Source organism: Macaca nemestrina, chromosome 10, assembly GCF_043159975.1.
Source record: "Macaca nemestrina isolate mMacNem1 chromosome 10, mMacNem.hap1, whole genome shotgun sequence".
Lineage (NCBI taxonomy): Eukaryota > Metazoa > Chordata > Mammalia > Primates > Cercopithecidae > Macaca > Macaca nemestrina.
In genome coordinates this window covers 38,623-65,164 of record NC_092134.1, presented here as the reverse complement: position 1 = coordinate 65,164, position 26,542 = coordinate 38,623, and the positions used below count along the sequence as shown (strand labels likewise).

At 40.8% G+C, this 26,542-nt stretch overlaps 1 protein-coding gene across 5 annotated transcripts; it reads left to right on the top strand.

Moving 5' to 3' along the window:
• The first annotated feature begins 60 nt into the window (after nucleotides 1-60).
• LOC105490577 (zinc finger protein 84) lies at nucleotides 61-26,476 on the top strand. Of its 5 annotated transcripts, none has more exons than XM_011756347.3 (6): nucleotides 61-234; nucleotides 3,981-4,184; nucleotides 12,132-12,200; nucleotides 12,320-12,446; nucleotides 13,122-13,217; nucleotides 19,838-26,476. In XM_011756347.3, the coding sequence occupies exons 2-6, from the start codon at nucleotides 4,170-4,172 to the stop codon at nucleotides 21,814-21,816; spliced, it is 2,286 nt and encodes a 761-aa protein (XP_011754649.2). In that variant the 5' UTR covers nucleotides 61-234; nucleotides 3,981-4,169; the 3' UTR covers nucleotides 21,817-26,476. The 5 variants fall into 5 exon arrangements, with proteins under 5 accessions (XP_011754649.2, XP_011754654.2, XP_011754652.2 ...); XM_011756349.2 differs by having other exon boundaries at nucleotides 226-243; XM_011756348.3 differs by lacking the exon at nucleotides 61-234 and adding an exon at nucleotides 312-330.
• The last annotated feature ends 66 nt before the right edge of the window (nucleotides 26,477-26,542 follow it).

Sequence of the window (26,542 nt, the reverse complement as noted above, 5' to 3'; positions counted from 1 at the left end):
CACTCGTGGCAAAGCTTGCTGGCGGCCCTTTCTTCCTCTTTGTCCTTCGCTGCCACGTGAGAGGGGAGTGTGCTCGTCTGCAGTCCCCTACTCGTCCCGGCCCGTTGGGAGCCGCGGGAGCGCACAAAGGCCGGCGGCTCCGGCGCGTGCGCGGGGCGCGGGACCGGGCGGCATCACGTGATCGCGGGGCCGCGGGCGCGCGTGCTCGAGCGCGACTCGGCGGCGGCGTCTTTTGTGAGTTTAGTGCGTTTAATGCGGGGCCGGCGCTGGGGGCTCCAGGGATGGCGGGGGAGGCGCGCGGGAGTGGCCGCGGAGGGCTTCGGCTTCAAGGTCCTGGACGTCCGCGCGCGGACTCGGGGCTGGGGCGGGGTGGGGCTGGGCCGGCTCGTGAAGATGCCGTGGGCCGCGGAGCCGCGCGGGTTCTGGGCTGTGGGGCGGGCACGGCCTTTCCGGAGGCGCCGCTGCTGGGCGTCCTTTCAGGCGGGCGTGGAGGCGCCGGCGTGGGCCTCGGGTGCGTTCGGCCTCGACAGCGGGCCAGCCCCGTTGCCGAGCCGTGGCCCTGAGGCGCGGCTGCCCTGCTGGACCGCATCCGCCCGCAGCCTGGCTCTGCCGGTGTCGAAAGAGTCTTTTAAAGCGCTGGGCTTACAGGTGTGAGCCACCATGCCTGGCCCTGTATTTTTTAATGGTTACGTTTATTGACTGTTTTACAGTTTTTTAAATGACTTTTGTCTTTTGTATCGTGTGGCGACATCTCCCCTCAAATTATGCATATAATTCACCTGTGGGTTTTTTTTTTTTTTTTAGGCATTCTTAGGGTTTCCATTATTTTAAAATTTAATCCATCTGGAAGTAGTTGTATGAAATAGCTACCTTTATTTTCTTTCAAATATTCTCGTATTCATTAAATAATTTAGTTTTACTCATGGCTTTGAAGTGCTACATCTATTACATGCTGACTCTGGCATAGACAGTTCTGCTTCTTTCATGTGTGTAACCTCTCTGAAGCCACTGTCAGATGTTATAATTATTATAGTTTATATGTATTACAGTAGGCCTGTTCACATTCATTATTTTGTATTTCCAAAAGCGTCCAGGCCAGGTGTGGTAGGGTATGCCTGTAGCCCCAGCTACTCTGTAGGCTGAGGTGGGAGGATCACTTGAGCTCAGGAGTTCAGGGCTGCAGTGAGCTATGGTTATGCCATTGCGCTTCAGCCTGGACAACACAGTAAGACCCTGTCTCAAAAAAAAAAAAAAGTGTTCAAACTGTTTTTGAACATTTTTCCTTACACGTAAACTTCAGAATTTTGAGATTCTGAGTGGAGTTGAACGAGTTATATAAATCATTTGAGGTCAAATTATCTTCACAATATGAAGTCTTCCTATCCCAAAATAAAATCGAATTATAAATTTCTTTAATTCTATTTTTATAGTTTTCATTGGTGTTTTTAGTATGCTTCATATGGATCTTGATATTCCTACATATTTTATGACTTTTTTTCAATTATGAGTAGGATTTTATTTTTTCATTATTTTATATAAGTTGTTGATATCTTACAGAAATAAGGTTATTGACCTGGAAAGATGTTCTTCACATAATGGGAAAAAAACAAAAACAGTTATTAAATATGACCCTATGCTTCCATTTTATGAAAAATGTCACAATAGTTTCCATCATCTCAAGAATGGTTACCTGTCGTGATATCATAGATAACGGTTCTTATTTAGCTTGTGTACATTTTTTATGTTTTGCCATCATATTTTACTTTTATAATAATAATTATAGCTAATATATGTTTAGCGTGCCTGTGTGCCAGCTTCCGTTCTAAGATTTATGTATTATCACAATTTAAGGTATAAAGGAGTCATTTCTTGTATAACTGGGAGAAACTGCTGTGTGTTTCTGAGTTGGCACTGAAGTTTGAACCACAAAAAACAAGTTAAAGTGCTGCTTGTTAGTGTGGTACAGGGTTGAGGCAGGCCGTCCTTCATTTGTGTTTTTGTGGGAATTAGTGACTGAATGTGTGCATGGGAATAGGAGCTGACTCCAGGATTTATGTTGTGTGTTTGTACATGTAGATACGCACAAATGACGATATGACTTTAGTAGTACATGCTTTCAATGTAGCAGAATAGAGAATTAACATTTGAATTTTGCTACTTACTAAATGTACAATCACAGGCACATTTTACGATCACTCATTGTCCCAGTTTTCTCTTTGTAAAACGGAGATTATGTTAAACGCCTCATAGGGTTGTGCATAGGGTTGTGCATAAGAGTTACATTTAAAATGCTTAGTATATTGTCTCACATATAGAAAGCACTGGAACGTTAGCTGTAACAGTTATTACAAGGCCCAAGTCGCTTTCCTTTTAATACCTCTTTTGTTTCTTAGACTCCCATTGTGAGGCCCACTTTATCCTCACCATTGTAGCAAATACAGAAATTGAGGCTTTGAAGGCAAGAAAGGAGGGGGAAAAAAACAATAACCACAATAAGCATTAAATGTATTCAATTTGTCAGTTAAAAGACAGACTGTTGGTTTGGATTTTTTTTTTTTTGAGATGAAGTTTCACTTTTGTTGTCCCAGGCTGGAGTCCAGTGGCACAATCTCCACTCGCTGCAACCTCCACCTCCCAGGTTCAAGCAACTCTCCTGCCTCAGCCTCCCAAGTAGCTGAGCTTACAGATAGATGCGTGCCACCATGCCCGGTTTATTTTTGTATTTTTAATAGAGACGGGGTTTCATCATGTTGGTAAGGCTGGTTTCGAACTCCTGACCTCAGGTGATCCATCCGCCTTGGCCTCCCAAAGTGCTGGGATTACAGGTGTGAGCCACCATGCCTGGCCAATTTGGATTTTTTTTTTTTTTTTTTTAAACACCCATACATTTGAGCTCTGAGCTGCTTATAAGGGACAAAGATAATGATGCTGAGATTTTAAGTGTAGTTGAACAGATGATAACATACCAGGTAAATACCAAAAGAATGCTGAAGCCAGTTGTGGTGTTTTATGCCTATAATCCCAGCACTTTGCGGGGCTGAGGCGGGAGGGTCACTTGAGCCTAGGAATTCGAGACTATCCTGGGCAGCATAGTGAGATCCTGTCTCTACCAAAAAAAAAAAAAAATACAAAAACAGTTAACTGGGCATGGAGGCACACAAACCTGTAGTCCCAGCTACTTGGGAGGCTGAGGCAGGAGGATCCCTTGAGCCCGGAGTTCAAGGTTGCAGTGAGCTATGATTGTGCCACTGCATGCCAGCCTGGGTGAGGGAGCAAGACCCTACCAAAGAAAAAAAAAAGAAAGAATGCTGATGTTGCAGACTTCGTCTAAGATAAAATAGATTTTAAGGCAAAAAGCATTATTTGGGGTATGAAGCATTGTTACACAATGATGTTTTAAAACCCTCTATTTAACCATGACGCATCAAACAATATAGCCATAAGCATATAATCCAAACATCAGCAGAATTATAAGGAAAAACTGACTAATCTAGTCATATTGTGAGATTTTAACCCATTTCCTTCTGAAATGGATAGAATTGACAGACATAAGTTAAGGATATATTAATAGAAGATTTTAATAGGAAACTAGGCTCAGAATGTTGAAATTTGTTTTTGCCAAAAGTCATCTAACTGGTAAAGGAAAAAAGTTGATTGAAACTCAAATCTGTTTTCATACAAATCGTATAAACTGTATTTTCCTAACAGCACCTGTTAGACTGACTTGCATTTCGGCGTTCACAGTGAATATTGAGTGAATCTCACAGTTACTTTATTTCTGATATTTCCTTATCTGTTTGCAGAGACCTAGGCTTCCACTGTTACATTTTACTATATTCTGTTTCCCTGAGAACCTGTTTCAGTTATATAGCAAGCATACCTCTGGCCTTAGATGATCATTAATTCCAAGTTCCTAGCAAGACAGAAAAAGATTTCATGTGCAATGTGAATATACCAGTTGAAGTACATTTCTCCCAAAGTCCACAGATCCTGGTCCCTACAAATAAGCGTGCTCATGTGAGATAAAAAAGGAGTTGCTGGAACCAGGAATTCATTCTCAGTGTAGAAGACCTAGCCAAGCCCTCTCTCCACAGTTTTGGGGCAGAAGCAGAAGAGACGCACAGTAGAACCGTCTCAGCTTTGCTGATCATCTCGTACAGCAGCAGAAAATGACCATGTTACAGGTGAGTTGATTGTTTAGTTCTTATTTTTTCCCAGGGAATTAAAAGAGATGTGTAAGCCTTCCAGTGAAAAAGAAAAGTTTAAATAGTTAAGAAATCAGAGGAAAATAGCCTCAGAATAGATGATCAGGATTGGAACAAAATTGGCACAGTGATACATTAACTATTGGACAGATTCTTAGGGTTGAGTATTTATAGCATATTTAAAGCCATAACATCTTACATAATTACTGCATTTGAGCTGCAAACTTTGTTTTCAAATTTTTGGCAGTCGTAATAGAGAAATGTGAGCTTTTATATGCTTTGCATGGTTTAAAGGTAATTGCCCATAGGAAGTAAATATTTCTTGGTTATCAGGTGTTCGTTTATTTTTCCTTGATGAAGTCTTATGAATAAGAGATATGCAGTAGTTCCTCCTTATCTGCAGTTTTGATTTTTGCAGTTTTAATTTCCTAATTTCCCATGGTTTGAAAATATTAAATAGAAAATTTCAGAAATAAGCAATTTGTAAGTTTTGAATTGCTTCCTGTTCTGAGAAGCATGATGAACTCTTGCACCGTTCCAGCCAGGACCTGCCTCATCCCTTGGTCCAGCAGATGCATGCTGTATATGTTGCTTACCTGTCAGTCACTTGGGAGCCATCTGAGCTGTCAGATCAGCTCATGGTAATATGGTGCTTGTATTTTTGTAGCCCTTATTTTACTTAAAATGGGTTCCATACATAAAAGTAGTGATGCTAGTAATTCGGATATATCAAAGAGAAGCTCTAAGTGAAAAGGTGAAAATTCTAAACATAACGAAAAAGGTAGGCTGAGGTTGCTAAGGTCTATGGTAAGAACAAATTTATTCATGAAATTATGAAGAAGGAAAAATAAATACATGCTAATTCTGCTGTCACACCTCACACTGCAGAAGTTATAGTCTCAGTGTGTGGTAACTTTTATTACACTATGTTGTTATAATTGTTCTATTTTATTATTGTTGTTATTTATTTTTTACTGTACCTAATTCATAAACTGAACTTCACCATAGGTATGTATGTGTAGGAAAAGAGCATGGTCTTTACAGGGTTTGGTACTGTCTGGTTTCAGGCATCCACCGGGGTCTTGGAACATCTCCTTTGTGGATAGGTGGGGGCTACTGTGGTGGGTAAATGTTCTCAAGAGAAACGCTAATAAATGTATGAACCTTACGGCATTTTTCATAGCATTCTTCAGGGTATGTCCCAAGGATAGAATGCCAGAGCAGGACTTCGTGACCATAATTATTTACTTTTTACCTTTTTAAACTGTAAGGCCTAATTTACATGCAGAAAAGTACGTTTTAAAAAATACAGTTTGATGAATTATTGTCAGTGGAATATGCATGAAACCACCACTCAGGTCAAGAAATAGAATATTCTTAGCCCAGATGAGTCCCTTCATTGCCCTCTCCCAATTATCACAGCCTCTTCCTCCTGACAGAGGTAACCAGGATCCTTTTTGGTAACCATTTCCTGACTTTATAGTTCTGCTCCTCTCTGCGCATTCTTAAACACTATATTTGATTTTGTCTGCTGTAGGATATGCTCACTTCTGTCTTCTTTCACTTCACATTTTGTGACGTTCACTACAATTGCAACTGCAGTCCTTCCTCCAATTGAGGTGGCTTCTTTATTTTTTATTTTGTTTGAGACAGAGTCTCACTCTGTCGCCAGGCTGGAGTGCAATGGTGCAGTCTTGGCTCACCGCAACCTCTGCCTCCCAGGTTCAAGTGATTCTCCTGCCTCAGCCTCCCAAGTAGCTGGGACTACAGGCACCCGCCACCACACCCTGGTAACTTTTTCTGTTTTTAGCAGAGACGGGGTTTCACCGTGTTTGCCAGGATGATCTTGATCTCCTGACCTCGTGATCTGCCCGCCTCGGCCTCCCAAAGTGCTGGGATTACAGGCGGGAGCCACCGCGCGAGGCGAGGTGGCTTCTTGATGTCTAGTCAGTGTTCGCATTTCCAGGTCTCTCGTAACGTTCAGAGGTTGGTGGTTGTTTGTTTGAATCAGAATCCCAGGAAGGTTCATACAATGCAGTTGGTTCATCTGTCTCTTCAATCTCCTTTAATCCGTTGGTTCTTACTTTTTTCTAGCCAAATTATTCGTTAAAGAAGCCAGGTCATTTTTCTGTATAGTTTCCTACTGTGTGGATTTTGCCACTTGCAACAGTGTTGTTAATGTTTGTCACTTGTATTTGGTGGTGTTAATATGTTTGTCATCTGTATTTGCTATAAATAGGTAAATTTAGAGTTGTGCTGTCCAATACAGAAGCCACTGGCCACACAGGACTATTTAAATTTAAATTAATTAAAATTAAATCCCACAGTCACGCTCGCCACATTTCAAAATGCTCAGTAGCCACAAGTTAGATATCCATGAATTGGATAGCATAGTTAAAGAATATTTCCGTCATCACAGAAAGTTATGTTGGACAGATCTGATCTAGAGGGTTGGTCACATTCAAGTTTAGCTTTTTTGGGCAAGAATGCTTCAGAGGTTGTGGTATGTACTTCTTTCAGAAGACACATGTTTGCTTGTCTTCTGAAAGAAGTTTGCTTGTGGTAACATTTATTTTTTTGAAACGGAGTCTCACTCTGTCACCAGGCCGAGTGCAGTGGCGCAATTTTGGCTCACTGCAACCTCTGCCTCCTGGATTCAAGTGATTCTCCTGCCTCATCTTCCCGAATAGTTGGGACTACAGATGCAGGCTCCCATGCCCAGCTAATTTTTTGTATTTTAGTGGAGACGGGGTTTCACTGTGTTGCCTAGGCTGGTTGCAAACTCCTGAGCTCAGACAATCCTCCTGCCTCGGGCTCCCAAAGTACTGGGATTACAGGTGTGAGCCACTGCACCCGGCCAGCATTTTTTAAATGATCATGGCATAGATGGATTATTTCATGGGGAGTTGCAAAATGGTGGCGTTACTTTGATCATTTCTTCTTGATCAATAAGGCACAGGTTTCATCTTTTTGTCCCAAACCTGCCATTAGTCATTTCTACAGTAAATGGTATCTGAAATTTTGTTATTTGAAAGACTTTTCTTGCCAAAAAATGGAAGTACGCTATATTTTGGCATATTGACTTTGTATACAGGAACTTCTTTTTTATTTTTATCTTTTATTTTTTTTTTAGGCAGAGTCTCACTCTGTCGCCCAGGCTGGAGTGCAGTGGCACAGTCTCGGCTCACTGCAACCTCTGCCTGCCGAGTTCAAGCGATTCTCCTGCCTCAGCCTCCTAAGTAGCTGGGACTACAGGTGTGCCACTGCACCCAGCTAATTTTTTTTTTCTTTTTTCTTTTTTTTTTTTTTAGCAGAGATGGGGTTTCACCATATTGGCAGGCTGGTCTCAAACTCCTGACCTTGTGATCCACCCACCTCGGGCTCCCAAAATGCTGGGATTAAAGGCGTGTGCCACCACGCCCGTCCAGGAACTTCTTAAGCTCACTTATTAGTTCTAATGATTTTTCTTTAGATTTGATTAGATTTTTCATATTAACAAAAACATCAGCAATAAATTTTTTTTCTTTTTATTTTAAGAGGTATGGTCTCACTCTGTCACCCAGGATAGAGTGCAGTGGCACAGTCATAGTTCACTGCAGCCTTGAACTCCTGGACTCGAACATGCCTCTCACCTCAGCCTCCCAAGGAGATGGGACTGCAGACACATACTACTAAGTCCAGCTAGTTTAATTTTTTTTTTTTTTTTTTTGGTAGTGACAGGTTCTCACTATATTGCCCAGGCTGGTCTGGAACTCTTGGCCTCAAACAGTTCTCCTGCCTCACCCTATCAAATAGTTGAAATTATAGGCATGAGCCAGCACACCTGGCCAGATCATTTTATTTAAATGTTTGGAAGAATCACCACTAAAACTACATAGATCTTGCATTTTCTTTGAGGGAAAGTTTTAAATTGTGGGGTCAGTTTCTTTAACTGTTACAGGATTAATTCAGATTTTGTTTCTTCTTGTCACTTTGGGTTCATTGTTTTTCAAAGAATATAGCTATTGGCCGGGTGCGGTGGCTCACACCTGTAATCCCAGCACTTTGGGAGGCTGAGTAGAGTGGATCATGAGGTCAAGAGATTGAGACCATCCTGGTCAACATGGTGAAAGACCATGTCTACTAATAATACAAAAAGTTAGCTGGGCATGGTGGCGGGCGCCTGTAATCCCAGCTACTCGGGAGGCTGAGGCAGGAGAATGAACCCGGGAGGCAGAGCTTGCAATGAGCCGAGATTGTGCCACACTGCACTCCAGCCTGGGCAACATAGCGAGACTCCGTCTCCAAAAAAAAAAAAAAAAAAAAAAAAGGAATATAGCTATTTCATCTAAGTTGTCAAGTATGTTGGCGCAAGTTTATAATATCTTTTTTTTTTTTTTTTTGGAGACGGAGTCTCGCTGTGTCGCCCAGGCTGGGGTGCAGTGGCCGGATCTCAGCTCACTGCAAGCTCCGCCTCCTGGGTTTACGCCATTCTCCTGCCTCAGCCTCCCAAGTAGCTGGGACTACAGGAGCCCACCACCTCGCCCGGCTAGTTTTTTGTATTTTTTAGTAGAGACGGGGTTTCACCGTGTTAGCCAGGATAGTCTCGATCTCCTGACCTCGTGATCCGCCCGTCTCGGCCTCCCAAAGTGCTGGGATTACAGGCTTGAGCCACTGTGCCCAGCCTATAATATCTTTTAACAGCCTTATTGAGGTATGACCTCAATAAGATCCTCCATTTTAATGTATAATTCAGTGATTTTTAAGTAAACTTATACTGTATAACCATCATCACAGTCTAGTTTTAGAAGATTTTCCTCACCCCAAAACAATCTTTGTGACATTTTTGGTCAATTCCTTTTCCCACGCCAGCCTAAGACAATAATTTGCTTACTCTCAGCCAGGTGCAGTGGCTCACACCTGTAATCCCAGCACTTTGGGAAGCCGAGGTGGGTGGATCACCTGATGTCAGGAGTTCGAGACCAGCCTGGCCAACATCGTGAAACCTCGTCTCTACTAAAAATACAAAAATTAGTCAGGCGTGGTGGCAGGTGCCTGTAATCCCAGCTACTCAGGAGGCTGAGGCAGGAGAATTGCTTGAACCTGAGAGGTGGAGGTTGTAGTGAGCCAAGATCAGGCCACTGCACTCCAGCCTGGGTGACAGAATAAGACTGTGTCTGAAAAACAAACAAACAGAAATTAACTGGGTGTGGTGGCATGCACCTGTAGTCCCAGTTTCTCAGAAAGCTGAGGTGGGAGAATCACCTGAGCCTAGGAGGCAGAGGTTACAGCAAGCTATAATTGTGCCACTGCACTCCAGTCTGGGTGACAGAGCAAAACTCTGTCTCAAAAAAGAAAGAAAGAAATTTGCAGTTATCTGAATTGCTGTTCCCTTTAAGTGATGTGATTTTTTTTTTCCTTCTAGCCATGTATGATGTGTCTGGGAGTGGATTTCCTCATGTTTATTGTCTGGCATTGACTGAACTTCTTTTTTTTTTTTTTTTTTTTTTTTTTGAGACGGAGTCTCGCTCTGTCACCCAGGCTGGAGTGCAGTGGCGGATTTCAGCTCACTGCAAGCTCCGCCTCCCGGGTTCACGCCATTCTCCTGCCTCAGCCTCCCGAGTAGCTGGGACTACAGGCGCCCGCCACCTCGCCCGGCTAGTTTTTTGTATTTTTTAGTAGAGACGGGGTTTCACCTTGTTAGCCAGGATGGTCTCGATCTCCTGACCTTGTGATCCGCCCGTCTCGGCCTCCCAAAGTGCTGGGATTACAGGCTTGAGCCACCGCGCCCGGCCTGACTGAACTTCTTGAATGTTTTGGTTTATATCTTTTGCCAGTTTTACAGAATATTCAGCTATCATTTCTTGAGACTTTATTTTCACCATGCTCTTTCTTTTCTCTTTCTGGGACTCTATGACACTCACGTTAGATTCTTTGGTATTATTTGATAGTGTCCTGAGCTCTGTTCATTTTTAAGTCATTTTCTCTCTGTTCAAAACTGACAGTTTCTGTAGATCTGTCTTCAAATTCTTTGACTCCTTTTAAAGCGTATCGTGTGCTATTAGGGTCAAATTTATTTTTTGATTTTTCGGTGGCATTCTAGATTTTTAAAAGATGTGTGCTTGTGTTTTCTTTTTATCTTAGGAGACTTTGACACAGAAATCCATCTTGATCCAAAATCTAGTCACCTCTCTAAAATCTGTTTGGTTCTATCATCCCCTTTCTTGTAAGGTGTTTCATGGCTAACTTGGCAACAAGAAAGTGTCCTAGCTAAACTAACCACTTTCTGCCCCAGCCCCCACTGTGGCCTTTAATCTCATCACTATCCCATTCCCTATTATCCTGTCAGACTGATGTTTTTGTATCTCCTCAGTCCTCACAGTTTTTTGTTTTTGTTTTTTAAATCAAAGCTGCTTCTCCCAGAACGCCTTTGCCTCCTCTTTTTTTGTGGAAAACAACTAATTTTCTACAACCCATTTCAATTTTACCTTTTGCATAGAGCCTAACTTTACACTCAAATAGAGTGAAGCGCTCCCTGCTTTTTATCCACACTGTACTCTCCTTTATTTCTTAGTTATTATAAATTTATTTTATTTGTAAGTGCATGTTTGCAGCCCTCTGTAAGACAATGTGACTTTTGAAAGTATTATTTTGTTATCTTCCTTCTTGGCATTTTTGTGTATTGGTTTGTTTTTGAGATGGGGTCTCACTCTGTCACCCAAGCTGCAGTGCAGTGGTGCAATCACAGCTCACTGAAGCCCCGACCTCCCAGGTCAAGCAGTCTTCCCACCTCAGCCTCCCAAGTAACTGGGACTACTGGCATGTACCACCATATCCAGCTAATATTTATATATATATTTTTTGTGGATACAAGATCTCACTATATTACTCAGTTTGGTCTCAAACTTTTGGGCTCAAGTGATCCTCCCGTGTTGGCCTCCCAAAGTGCTGGGATTATAGTTGTGAGCCCCCTTGCCTATCCTATTTTCTTTCTTTTGCTACTTCCTCTTCCAGTGCCAAATTTGAGGTTCAGTAAATATTTTATTGGTGGTTCAGGGGGTTTAAAGTCACCTATTCCAGTTTGTGTGTCTTCTGTGAAGTCGTCAGAATCAAAATGGAGTCACTAGTGTGAATTTTTTTTTTTTTTTTTTAACCCCGACAGGTAGAGCTGGGGAAGCCTGTGAAAAGAGTGTTCTCACACTTGCAGGCCTGATAAAAATTATCACAAAAGACTGCAAAAGCCACAGCCTTGTACAAAGGCCATTGAAGCCTTACACAAAAATACTTTTATTGGGACATCTGCCCAGCAGCTGCCTGTCCAGCTTTGGACTGGTGTCACCCTTATTATTGATCTTTGTAGCCAGGGAGAACTGTTTCAGAACAATTACGTGATGCACCTCTTTTTTTTTTTTTTTTTTTTTTTGAGACGGCTCGCTCTGTCGCCCAGGCTGGAGTGCAGTGGCCGGATCTCAGCTCACTGCAAGCTCCGCCTCCCGGGTTTACGCCATTCTCCTGCCTTAGCCTCCCGAGTAGCTGGGACTACAGGCGCCCGCCACCACGCCCGGCTAATTTTTTGTATTTTTTTTAGTAGAGACGGGGTTTCACCGTGTTAGCCAGGATGGTCTTGATCTCCTGACCTCGTGATCCGCCCATCTCGGCCTCCCAAAGTGCTGGGATTACAGGCTTGAGCCACCGCGCCTGGCCACACCTCATTTTTTTCGTTTAAAAACTTTCGTCTTTCTTCCCATCCAAGTAATAACCAGGCCCGACCCTGCTTAGTTTCCGAGACCGGGCACATTGAGGGTGGTATGACTGTAGACACCTTTGTCTTTCTTTACTTCCCTGAATACACATGTAGTTTACTGTGGCACGTGTCTTCCCATGGCAGTACTCTGTTCCCAAATAAACATAATTTTCTTCTGGAGAGCCTCTCTCTTTATTCTTCAGGTTAACAGTTGTATAAATGGAAGGATGGAAGAATGCACAATGACATTTTATCACACAAAATATGCAAAGGTAGGGACATGGCATTTTGTATAACTTGTTATGAGAATAAAGTGCTCAAACTCCAATATTTTTTTCTCACATCATACAGTGTTAACTGCTTCAGGTTTACTAGCATTGTGCTCTTACAGGAGTCATTCTCATTTGATGATTTATCTGTGGACTTCACCCAAAAAGAGTGGCAGCTCCTGGATCCCTCTCAGAAGAATTTATACAAGGATGTGATGTTGGAGAACTATAGCAGCCTAGTGTCACTGGGTAACAAAAGCTTTCTTGAGTATCTCGGACCATGCCCAATGCATTGCCTTTTATTTTTAGTTGCTGGGAAGTTTCAGAAGCCTGTAGTTAGGCTTCTGAAATTTTTAATGATTTTAGACCTGAAATTTAGATCACAGTTCCTTGGACTATGACACCAAGAAAGTATTTGGGTCTCACCTTTCAATAATGAAGTCGTAAGTTTGTTATGCAGCCTCTGAAACTTAAGTAGTAATAGTTTGAGTAATAGTTTGAGCAGTAGTGGTAGCACCTAATGCATGTAACTTACTGTATACCACATCTTATACCACGTGCTTTACATATATCAACTCATTTAATCATCAGAGATTATGTGGCTAGTACCGTTATCCATTTTTCCTGATGAGAAAATCAAGGCCAAGAGAGGTTAAGTAACTTTCCCAAGAACTAACAACTATTAAATTAAAGAGCCTGGATGTAAACCCAGGCTTGCTGGCTCCAGAGCCTCTAAAGTGTTCAGTGGCTTTGTACTAGACCCTATTAGCCACCAGGGAGACTGTTACTGTAACTTTGAGAATTACTTACTCTGTTGAGGTACAGCTTTATCAGGCCAACTGTGATGTGAAACCTTGCTCATCTTCAGAGGCCCTAAACCCCAAGCATTTGGGCCCAAGGCCTTTGTAATTTTTCCCTTAACAGGGTATGAAGTTATGAAACCAGATGTCATCTTCAAATTGGAGCAAGGAGAAGAGCCATGGGTAGGAGATGGAGAAATTCCAAGTTCAGATTCTCCAGGTGAGTGTGTGAGAACCAGGCAGATGGGAGAAAGCGGAAGTCCCGTGTCATCTGGTCACTGATGGGTTGGCCTCTCTGAAATGTGCTTTAGGGATCTCTTTCCAAAATCTCTAAACCTTCGGTGGTACCTCAGAACAACTGACATTAGCTACTCAAGTAAGTCACATTTAGACGTAGCTTCTTTATAGCTTAAAATGAAATGTGTCCTGCTTATCTTGGCCATGACGTTATTCTCTGTGACATCTAGGACCTTGACTTCTTGTTTGGTATTCTGTCCTCACATGTTTAATCCCTTTCAGTCCCTGCTTCCCCTGTGGTCAAAGACACCTCCGTTTGTCCATTGAAGCATCTCGATTTTGTCTTCAATTTGGGTATCTCTGATGCCCAAAAGACCACCCTCCAAAGCCCCAGTCTGTTCAGTCTCATTATATTAGAAAATGGAGCCATTATTTCTCCCAATTTATCCTTATCCTCCCTTTTAAATTAGGTTCCTTTGTGTTTTTTTCCTGCAGATTAGACACCATGAAGTATATGAATAATCCCTTTCCTTTTTTTTTTTTTTTTTTTTTTTTTTTTGAGACGGAGTCTTGTTAATGTCACCCAGACTGGAGTGCAATGGTGCGATCTCAGCTCACTACTCCACCTCCTGGGTTCAAGCGATTCTCCTGCCTCAGCCTTCCCAGCAGCTGGGACTACAGGCACATGCCACCATGCCCGGCCAATTTTTTTTTATTTTTAGTGGAGACGGGGTTTCACCATGTTGGCCAGGCTGGTCTCAAACTCCTGACCTCGTGATTCGCCTGCTTCGGCCTCCAAAGTGCTGGGATTACAGGTGTAAACCACTGCACATGGCCGAATAACGCCTTTCAACCATCCTTTCATGTTGTTTTAAATTTTTTTTCTGTTGGGAAAGTATCTTTTTAAAGCCTTCCTTCCTCAACTTCCACTTAAAACTAGGTCCGTGATATCCCATTTTTGAAGTTGTCAAATTGCTAGATAGATCCAGTTTTTAATATTTTACAGGCTACCTTAATGATGCCACCATATTTTATTTCCTAAAGCTTCCCACACTACTATAATCAGTTGAACCTCTTTACTCATTATCTGCTTTGTGACATTGACTTACTTCAGGTTCCCTCCAAAGCAGACCCTCAGATACTTATGTGAGTGTAAGAACTTATTGGGGACGTGGTCCCCACAAATGTAGTGAGAGAATGGACAAGTCAGACCATGGAAGTGCTGGGGGCATTAATGCCAGTGAAGGGTGGGCTGACGCTCTGACTACTGCTGTGGGTGGTGGATGCTCAGTTCTGCTGAGTGCCTCTGAGGCACTGTGAGAATATTCCTCAGTCTTGACACTCTGAGGTACCAGGAAACCCAGGTATTTATGTACTAACTCCCATCTCTCATCTTGAGGTTTCCTCTGCCACAGTAAGTATCCAGAATGTCCAGGGTCCCTTCATACAGACTAGTCTTGTGCTTTCAGCTCGAGAAGGTTCTTGGGTAGAGAGTCGTGAGTGCCTCCGGTAGGAATCTGGTCAGCGTATGGGTGGGGCGGTGGCAGCATCTGCTACAGACTTGTAATCTTTGCTTTCAAGGACCTCCATAGTATGACACTATTGCTGCCTGTTCAGTTATTTCTTCCTTCCCCCCATTCATGGTCAGTTCCATTTAAACATTTCTCAAGTGTTTTCAGATATGTAATGTCTTGAACTTTTGAGGGTATTATACTAGTGACCTAGAAATTCTTAATCCTTTCCATAGGAACTTGGTTTTCACTGCATTCATATTTATGAAGTGTTCCTTGACTACCCCAGCCTAAATTTTTCTCAGCTTTTGCTGAAGTCCCATCTGTGACCTGATCATAGTATGTATAATATTTTTTAGAACGTTGGTCCCTGAGCTTTGTTTGCACACATGGATGCAGGGGCTTATAATTAAAAGTCTTCACTTTAGTTATAGAACGTGTAATATTTGATAAATTTCTTTCCAAAAGCCTTGTGTTTGTTTTTATAGACAGGGTCTTGGTCTGTTGCCCAGGTTGCAGTGTGGTGGCATGGTCATAGGTCACTGCAGCCTCAAATTCCTGGGCTAAAGTGATCCTCTTGCTTCAGCCTCCTAAGTAGATGGGACTACAGGTGTGTGCCACCATGCCTGGTTTTTGTTTTGTTTTGTTTTTTGTTTTTTTGTTTTGTTTTATGTGGTAAGACTGGGATTTGTAATTTGAGAAACTTCTTGTCGTTTTTATGTGCCCTTTTTAGTTGAGATCCACTCACCCAGTGGGGTTAATCCTTTACTGAAAAGGATTACAAAGACAGACCAGAAAATAAGTTCCAGAAACATAGGAGTTAAGAAGATGAGACATTTGTGTTCTTTTTTAAAAAAAAATCAGCACGTAAACACTGAACATTTGTTTTATTGCAAGGCAGTGGAGAGCTAATTATCAAGATTACACAAATGGGGACTGTGTGTCAGGGTCTCCAAGATCCCCCCATGTTCAGAGTCACTAGAAGGACTCACTGGACTCAGCATATTTGTACTTATGACTAAGATTTATTACAGTGGCACTATAAGGACACAGCTGGATCACAAGTGAAAAAGGCACAGGCAGAGTCTGAAAGAACCCATTTGCAGGCGTCCTAAGCTCCCTCCTTCCCGTAAGGGTCAAAGTTTACTATCCCCCTGCAGCAAAAATATAGTAACACGTGTGTTTGATGTTTCTGCCCAGGAAAGACCATTAGAGATAAGTGCCCAAGGTCTTTACTGGGAGCTGGTCCTATAGGTATTCTCTGCCTAACAGGTGCTGATCATACTGTTTGTATACAGTCTTAGCATAGTAATTATCAGTTAGGAAATAGTAGGGACATTCCTGAAACCCATGTTCTCAGATGCCAGCCGAGGGCCAGTCTTGCAAACAGGACTTTCTATGGATGGTAGTTTCGGGCCTGAAGCTCTTTTCTACACAGACTACTTCAGAGAAAATAGAGTATTTATTGACGTCTTTTATTTTTAAGTTACTGTGCTAGGTACTGTGGGTATAATAGAGCATTAGAGATATATATTTCCTGCTGACATAGTGTTTACTTGCTAGAGGACAAAAAAAGAACAGGGTAGTAAGTAAGCAGGAAAAAATTCAGATCCTGCTAAGTGTTATTACAGAAATAAATTAGGTGAGAGAATGGGTTAGTCTGCTCAGTCTGCCATAACAAAATATCATATTCTGGGGAGCTTAAACAACAGAAATTGGTTTTCCAGTTTTGGAGATGGAAAGTCCAAGGTCAAGGTACCAGCATGGTTGTTTTCTGGGGAGGGCTCTCTTCCTGCCTTGTGAAGAGCCACCCTCTCACTCTGTGTTCACATGGCCTTTCCCCAGTGTGTACATGGAGAGAGAGAAAGAGATAGATAGATATAGATGGATCTCTTGTGGGGTTTCTTTTTTCTTTTTCCTTTTTCGAGACAAGGTCTCACTCACCCAGCCTGGAGTGCAGTGGCACAATCATGGGTCACTGCAGCCTTGACCTCCTGGGCTCAAGTGAGCCTCCCAAGCATCTGGGACTACAGGTGTGCATCACCACACCTAGCTAATTAAAAACAGGTTTTTTTTTTTTTTTGTACAGACACAGTTTCACTGTGTTGCCCAGGCTGCTCTCAAACTCTGGGGCTCAAGTAATCTGTCTGCCTCAGCCTCCCAAAGTGCTGAGATTACAGAGGTGGGCCACTGCCTGGCCTCATATCTATTTTTGTAAAGATGATAACCCTGTTTGATCAGGGTCCTACCCTTATGACCTCATTTAATCTTATTTCCTTAGAGGTCCTATCTCCAAATACAGCCGTTCTGGAAGTTCTTCAGTGTACAATTTTTGAGGAGATACATTTAGTCCATAACAGAGAAAGACATGGGAAAACTAATTGTAGACATGAAAGATGTGAAATGAGCATGGGAAAGAGTGTCTCCAAAAGGAATGACAAATGAGAATATGTTAAGTCAGAAAATGGTTTAGTTACTTTTAGAAACAGAATGGAAGCCCATGTGGCTGAGGTCAGTATGCCCGAGAGATGCAGATAAGTTGGAGAGAGTATGGGAACTAGATCATATTTCAACTTGTAGGCAACACAATGGAGTTATAAGCGAGTCAAGAAATTTTGAAAAGTAAAATCTGATTTAGAATTGTGAAAGTTTATTCTCACTGCCAAGTAGAAAATGTAATTGGAAGCAGGGAAACCAATTAGCAGGGTATTTCATTGAGATAATGTGATAGTTTAGAATACAGCAGAGAAAGTGATGGAGAGAGTGGGACTATTTGGGATATACCACAAATGACCAAATATAAGGCAATTACATTTTTCTAATAGGAAAAAAAATAAAGATGGGGGAAGGCAGATGTAAATTTAAAACACATACTTAAGTATTAATAGTTCAATAATTTGGCCGGGCGCGGTGGCTCAAGCCTGTAATCCCAGCACTTTGGGAGGCCGAGGTGGGCGGATCACAAGGTCAGGAGATCGAGACCACAGTGAAACCCCGTCTCTACTAAAAATACAAAAAAATTAGCTGGGCGCGGTGGCGGGCGCCTGTAGTCCCAGCTACTCAGGAGGCTGAGGCAGGAGAATGGCGTGAACCCAGGAGGCGGAGCTTGCAGTGAGCCGAGATCGCGCCACTGCACTCCAGCCTGGGCAACAGCGTGAGACTCCATCTCAAAAAAAAAAAAAAAAAAAATAGTTCAATAATTTGATAACATTTAAAATAACATGAATGTAAGTTTAATTTATAAATGTTTCATTTTCTGCACCCATATTTTCTGATACCATTTTGTCAAAACTTCACATACATCTCAAAATTAATATGTTAGGCCTAACACAGTGTCAATTGTGGGGGCCTGCACCTGTAATCCCAGCAACTTGGGAAGCTGAAGTGGAAGGACTACTTGAGCCTAGGAGTTTGAAACCAGCCTGAGCAACATGGTGAGATCCCATCTCTACAAAAAATTCTAAAAATTATCTTGAGCATGGTGGCATGCACCTGTAGTCCCAGCTACTCAGGAGGCTTAGTTGGGAGGATCAGTTGAGCCCAGGAGTTCAAGGCTGCAGTGAGCTATAATTGCACCACTAAACTCCAGCCTGAGTGACAGGGCAAGACCCTGTCTCAAAAAACAGAATTAATATGTTTATAGTGGAGTCTTGATTTGAACCCATGTATTTCTCCCTCAGTTTTCCGTAATGCATTAACACCATAATCTACCAAATTGTTCAAACTCCAAACCTAAGGGTAATTCTAGATTCTCTTTTTTCCTTTATTTTCTCCATACCAAATACATCAGCAAATCTTATTGATTCTACCTCCACCATATAATTCTACAAATATATTACCTTCAGTTGACATTTAAATTTGTAGAATGTTTTCACATTACTGATTATCTTTCTTACCTCTAGGTACAACCTCACAAAAAATTTGAAATATAGATTTTTGTTGAAAAATGGGCCCAGCATGTTGACTCATGCCTGAAACCCCAACACTCTGGGAGAGACCAAGTCTCTTACTGGTTTGGGAGGCTAAAGTGGGAGAATTGCTCGAGCCCAGGAGTTCAAGAGCAGCCTGAACAACATAGGGAGACCCCATCTCTACAAGAACAACAAAATTAGCCAGCCATAGTGGTTGTACACCTGTGTATTCTGGCTACTTGGGAGGCTTATGTAGGAGGATCTCTTGAGCCTCGAGGTTGAGGCTGCATCACAACACTATGCTTCAATCTGGTCAACAGAGCAAGACCCTGTCTCAAAAAATACATATTTTGAAGTTCACTTATAATAGTATAAATGGTTATATCATGAGGATAATGGAAATAGAGCTATATAACAACTGACTGTCAAACTGTCAGATTATTTTTAGAATGGGAACTTGGGTCTTGGGATGGTTTTAGTGAAAGTACACATGGATTTTAAAGTTCTGTGCCTGAATAGTTTAGATGAAAGATGATATGGTTTGGAAAATGTGTTGCATAAGTGGCTTTCTTAATAGCAACGTGAAGATGCATATGGCAAGCTTAAATAAAACTTTAGAATGAGAACCAATATGCAAAATATTTCTCATTCTTTAAGCTTGAAATGACTACCTAATTTTTCTTTCAAATATGTTCATTTTCTTCTTAGTATTTACTACAGTGTACAGTTTTGTTTTAAAAATATTTCTTTATCTTTTCCATTACAATGTAAATTTTATAATAACAAGAGCTTATTTTTTCTTTTGTGTCTCTATACCTCACACACTACCTGGGCATAGTATATACTCAGAAAGTATTGAGTGAATTAATTACTCAAAACATTGGGTCAAAGCTTCTTCCAACCTTTTTTCTTTGCTTTTCATTGCTTTTCATGTGTTTTTTACATTCTCCATTTAATAAACATATTTGTCAACAACCAAAGGTGACTTAATCTCCAGTCAGTTTCCTGTTTCTGTTTTGAGTAGTTCCTTGCAATACCTAGAAGATTGTTATTATACTTGGGACTTACTTCAGACTAGGAAACTAAGCCTTAAAAGCAGCCAACCCCTCAACATAGCATTTCTAGTTTTTTTTTTTTTTTTTAGAAAGCACAACCAAACATTTTTTTTTTTTCCTTTATAGAAGTCTGGAATGTAAATGGTAACATGATGTGGCACCAGGATAACCAAGACAAGCTTAAAATTATAAAAAGAGGTCATGAATGTGATGCATTTGGAAAAAATTTCAATCTGAACATGAACTTTGTTCCTTTAAGGAAATCAAACAACGAAGGTGACTTAGATGGATTGATTTTAAAACATCATTTAGATTTGCTTATTCCAAAAGGAGATTATGGAAAAGCAGAATCAGATGACTTTAATGTGTTGGATAATTTTTTTCTCCATTCCAAGCCTGAGGATACTGATACCTGGTTAAAGTACTATGACTGTGATAAATATAAAGAGAGCTATAAAAAGTCACAGATTATCATATATCATAGAAATCGTTTAGGGGAGAAACTCTATGAATGCAGTGAATGTAGGAAGCGCTTCAGTAAGAAACCAAGTCTCATTAAACATCAAAGCAGACATATAAGAGACATAGCCTTTGGCTGTGGTAATTGTGGCAAAACCTTTCCCCAGAAGTCTCAGTTTATTACACATCACAGAACTCATACAGGAGAAAAACCTTATAATTGTAGCCAGTGTGGTAAAGCCTTCTCCCAAAAGTCACAGCTCACATCCCATCAGCGGACACATACAGGAGAGAAACCGTATGAGTGTGGCGAATGTGGGAAAGCCTTCTCCCGGAAGTCACATCTCATATCGCATTGGAGAACACACACAGGAGAGAAACCCTATGGATGCAGTGAATGTGGGAGGGCCTTTAGTGAAAAGTCCAATCTCATTAACCATCAGAGAATTCATACCGGTGAGAAACCTTTTGAATGCAGGGAGTGTGGGAAAGCCTTCAGCAGGAAGTCACAACTCGTTACACATCACAGAACTCACACAGGAACAAAACCCTTTGGATGTAGTGATTGTAGAAAAGCTTTCTTTGAGAAGTCAGAGCTTATTAGACATCAGACAATTCATACTGGAGAGAAACCCTATGAATGCAGTGAGTGTAGGAAAGCATTTAGAGAGAGGTCCAGTCTCATTAATCATCAGAGAACCCACACAGGAGAGAAACCTCATGGATGCATTCAGTGTGGGAAGGCCTTCTCCCAGAAGTCACATCTCATATCGCATCAGATGACACACACAGGAGAAAAACCCTTTATATGCAGTAAATGTGGGAAAGCCTTCAGCAGGAAATCACAGCTCGTTAGACATCAGAGAACTCATACGGGAGAAAAACCGTATGAATGCAGTGAGTGTGGGAAAGCTTTTAGTGAAAAATTAAGTCTCACTAATCATCAGAGAATTCATACAGGAGAGAAACCATATGTATGCAGTGAATGTGGGAAAGCCTTTTGTCAGAAGTCACATCTCATATCACATCAGAGGACACATACAGGGGAGAAACCCTATGAATGCACTGAATGTGGGAAGGCCTTTGGTGAGAAGTCAAGTCTTGCAACTCATCAGAGAACTCATACTGGAGAAAAACCGTATGAATGCAGGGACTGTGAAAAAGCTTTCTCCCAGAAATCACAGCTAAATACCCACCAGAGAATTCACACTGGAGAGAAACCCTATGAATGCAGTCTTTGCAGGAAAGCTTTTTTTGAGAAGTCGGAGCTAATTAGACATCTGAGAACTCATACAGGAGAAAAACCTTACGAATGCAATGAATGTAGAAAAGCCTTCAGGGAGAAGTCAAGTCTCATCAATCATCAGAGAATACATACAGGAGAGAAGCCTTTTGAATGCAGTGAGTGTGGCAAAGCTTTCTCTCGGAAGTCCCACCTTATACCACATCAAAGGACACATACAGGTGAGAAACCCTACGGATGCAGTGAATGTAGGAAGGCCTTCTCTCAGAAATCACAGCTGGTTAATCATCAGAGAATTCATACAGGAGAGAAGCCTTATCAATGCATTGAATGTGGGAAAGCTTTTCCACAGAAGTCACAGCTCATCAATCATCAGAGAACTCATACAGTAAAAAAATCCTAGAAATACAGTTAATAGTAGTCTTTGACAGATCATCTTGGACTTCAGAAAATGCAATTATGATAACATTTTTAGACAGTCACATTGTGTTATGTGTCTGCACTCCTTGAGGGTGAGAACTCTAAATGAGATGGTGTATGGAAAGCTGATCTTAATTCAGAGTGAACCTATGAATGCAGTGCATCTCAACAACTTTTCAAACCATAGTGAAGCCTTACAGAGTAGAACATTCACAGCAAAGAAGAATCGTGTGAATATCAAAAAGCCTTCCAGAAGTCAAGTCTCCTAAGCTATTAGACATATTCCCACTGGAGATGAGGGAAAACCCCATGAATGCAGGAAATGAGGCAATATTTTTAAGAAATGACAGTTCATTGTACATAAGGAAATGCCCTTAGGAATGAAGTTCTATGAAACTACTAAATATGGATAGTGCAACAAGTAACCAAACTATTTTGTATTTTGGAGAATTCATATTATGGAGAATCTAACAATCTAAAGACACTGGGAACACTTGCCCCTCAGTATAGTACTGGCAAGGGAAGCCATACACTTTTTGTAGACGTGGGTACCAAAAATACCCAATTCTAAGTGGTTGACAGTTGTTCACTTTGAAGTGTGAAGTTTTAAAAATATGTGAATAAAATTATGTGAATAAATTGGCCATTGAAACATCTAAGAAATTTCTTAGTGGTATTTGTGGCTTATCTTCTAATGTCACATGTGTTTTGTGTTTTGAACTGACATATAATTTAATGTAATTGGGATTATGAAATGCATATGCCTTATAGTGCCTCTGATGTCTGTGAAGACACACTACACACCACTGGTTTTTATTTTTTAACAATAATATAGAGAATGGAAAGTCATGTAACATGGCTACATTAATAAGTACCTTGAGTGATAACCCATTTCTTTTTCCTTATTATAGACATACATAAGGGGTCTTTTGTTTTTACTGACCTTTCTATTCAGGAACTGAAGCCAACATTATGTAAGTCTTCTGCATCCTCAGAGTCTGAGTAACAGTTTATATAAAATAAATATGCAAAGGCAGGAACCACAGAATAACCATAGTAATATATAACTGAATTAGCAAAATAAAGATATTTGAACTACATTACAATACCCAAACTAAATGAAATAAAGTAGTGCTGTATCAAATCTTTTTCTCATTTAGTGAGATGTCTCCATGTATTTTTTATATATATATATATATATGTATCTTAAGTGATACGTAACCCAAATACCACTATTTTAATTTACTGTGATAAAGTATCATGGATATTTTGTGCTGCTATTATGCTTTTTGTGTTGCATAAAATATCTTGTAAAATTTAGATGAATAAATGAATTATTAAAAAATCACATTTCTGAAGATGTAAAGTATTAGGGAATTTTATGCTGGAAAAACATTTTTGACATTCAAGGAAGCCTATTTTCTAGCAAATTTCTGTGGTCACTGGAAAAGTACATATGATCCTGAACTGACAATGGGGTTACATCCCAATAAACCCATTGTAAGTTGAAATTATTGTAAGTCGAAAATGCATTTAATACACCCAACCTACCAAACATCATAGCTTAGCCTAGCCTACCTTAAACATTCTCAGAACACATTCTAATGCATCGTCTATTTTATCAAAAGGTGTTGAATATCTGATGTAATTATTGAATACTGAAAGTGAAAAATCGTAGTTGTATGGATACCATTGTAATGTTGAGAAACTGTAAGTCACATCCTCTTAAGTCAGGAACTATCTGTATTAGGAAACAAGATTTCCATTTTATCATTTGAAACGTATTTGACTCTTTCCCTAGTTGCATTATCCCTATGGAAAACTTCACATTGAGAACTTAACATTATTTAAGTATACTTCCATAAAAATGCATGAACCATCCCTTAGCTAAGTAAGGATTTTGTAATGTTCTCTCAATGTTGCTTGACAAAGTTAATATTTTTTTGTATGCTGATGAAATTTAGAAAAGTCCAATATTGAGCTTGATTGCAAACTTACAAAAAATCAAGGCTTCACCTTTTATGTTCAAATTGTTGTATCAGTATGGTATTTTGCACCTTTACCATGAACAGTATTTTCTTCTTTAATTATTGATTTTGCAACATTTTGGGAAAGTTGGAATTTTAAATAATTTTCTAAACCAGCATACCAGTTCAACAGCCAAATAATTCTGTCTTTCTGTGCTGTAATTTTAAAGCATCTAATTTTCCAACTTTTTATTCATACTCAAGTGTATGAACTTCCTGGCTGGGCGTGGTGGCTCACGCCTGTAATCCCAGCACTTTGGGAGACTGAGGAGGGTGGATCACTTGAGGTCAGGAATTCAAGACCAACATGTTCGTGGCCAACATGGTGAAACCCTGTCTTTACTAAAAATTGGCTGGGCGTGGTGGCTCATGCCTGTAGTCCAAGCACTTTGGGAGGCCAAGGCAGGTGGATCTAGAGGTCAGGAGATCGAGACCATCCTGGCTAACACGGCGATACCCCATCTCTACTAAAAATACAAAAAATTAGCCAGGCATGGTGGCAGGCGCCTGTAGTCCCAGCTACTCGGGAGGCTGAGGCAGGAGAATGGTGTGAACCCGGGAGGCAGAGTTTGCAGTGAGCCGAGATCGCGCCACTGCACTCCAACCTGGGTGACAGAGCAAGACTCCATCTCAAAAAAAAAAAATTAGCTGCGTGTCGTGGCATGTGCCTGTAATCCCAGTTACTTGGGAGGCTGAGGCAGGAGAATCACTTGAACCCGAGAGGTGGAGGTTGCAGTGAGCCAAGATGGCACCACTGCACTCCAGCCTGGGCAACAGAGCTAGACTGTGTCTCAAAAAAAAAAAAAAAAAACTTCCTACTTTTTAATATCTCAAAGTCATTTTACTAGATGTGGGAGACCAACTAATGCAAATGAACAGTTAGAAGGTGATGTTGTACTTTGTGATTTTTGCCCTATTTTTTTCTTTCCATCTATTATCATTCTCTGTCCAATCCCAGAGACTGATTCATTAGGTCTTGGAAATTCTAGATTATTCTATTAACTGTTAAGCAGTTAAACCTGATACTTCCTACACTCGATAACGGAACTTCAACATTAACCTATTGATTGAATGCCCAAGAACAAACATTTTTTCTAAACATCAGGTGTTATGGGGAGGATTGACGCTGACAATAGAGGTCTAGTTAAGAACTGATGCAGAGGTTCAAATACATTGTGCAGTAGTCACTAGAACTCACCTTCTAAAGTGTCATGAGAGCTCTGATTCTGAAATTAGAGATTTTTTAGTGTGTTTTTGAAATTACTTTGTAAACCACAAAATTATGTCTCTGCATTGTCCCTTATTGGTTCCTACCACAGATTCTACATCAAGAAGAAAGTTTTAGAGTGGATTTATTTTTGATTTTATGGAGCACAATAAGGTACCTTGAGATAGCATACTAAGGGAGGCCAAATACAGGAAGCATCCCCTTTTCTTGTTTTCTTACTGCCCAGATTTTCCCACTGACCTGGAATTGCGCACAGTTCTACAAAGGATAATTTACATTGTTTTACTAAGTAGTGGGTTTTCCTTAAGGTCCAGACTGAATTTTGAGGCCTGTACCAGGATTGCCTTCTGTGTAGCTTTTCCTTGCAGGATCTGGCATCATTATCTATGGGTCCATATATTTGTGATACTTTGGTTTCAGGAACATCTCTTTTAGAATGTTGACATAAAATGCACCCACAGAATGCCAGATTTATCAAAAGTAATTTTCTAGCAAAATCTACAGCAGTGGCATTTGGAATCTACATTTGAGACCACCTCAGTCATTCCAGCAGTCTATGTCCAGGTTGTCAATTTCAGAGGTCTTATTAATGTCTATACAGGTACCAATAAGCTTTCAGATGCTCAACACCTACCCCTGGCCTAGCTGCTGATAAACTTAACCAATCAACCCTTGCAGATGCATGCATGTTTTCTGCACCTTGCTATCATTTTTCGGCCCATTTTTCACATGTATACGTAGTGATTATTTTTAAATGCAACCCTGATTACACATGCCTCATTGAAATATCGTGTGGCTTATTGTGGACTTAAAGTGTAATATTCTCCTTATGGTATACAAGGACTTTTGTACAAACCAATGCCTATCTATCCACTGTCATTTCTGAAAACTTTTCCTCCTATGCAATATTTTCTGGCCTCTGTGAACAACTTGTAGTTCCTTGAGATTTCTATTATTGCATTACGTTTTTGCAAATCTGCAATTGAAATGCCCTTGTTCCTTGTTAATGCCTATTGAATCTATATGGACCTGTACGTGTGTTTCTCACTGTGATAATATAACCATTGCATGTTTTATCTTTTCCACTAGAAAGTTTCTAGAAAGCTAGGACTATCTTTTTGCCTGTGTAATTTTAGCATCACAAGGTATGTTTAAATGTGGGTGCAGTGAGGGGCTGTTTTCTGCCACATGGAGAAACATGGTCTGCAGTGAGAGAGAAGAATGAAGCCATCATAGAACCAAAATCAAGAAAGCGTCCTGATTGTGTTCCAGTACCTGGTTCTTCTGGTCTTCGTGTCCAGGTCCACCTCTGCCCTTTTCATGCCTTGATTGTTGAATTCTTCTGTGAGATACTCCAAATATCCTAATAAATTATCATGTTTGCTTCATCTGGCTCAAGTTGTGTTTGTTACAACCCAAATATTTCTAACAGGAAATCAGGCTATGTCGTAACT

What these genes read in the sequence shown, in the direction of transcription:
- LOC105490577 (XM_011756347.3), top strand. An exon ending in ATCACACAAAATATGCAAAG is followed by an intron (nt 12,201 to 12,319) that starts GTAGGGACATGG and finishes GTGCTCTTACAG; the next exon opens with GAGTCATTCTCATTTGATGA. An exon ending in TCCAAGTTCAGATTCTCCAG is followed by an intron (nt 13,218 to 19,837) that starts GTGAGTGTGTGA and finishes TTTCCTTTATAG; the next exon opens with AAGTCTGGAATGTAAATGGT.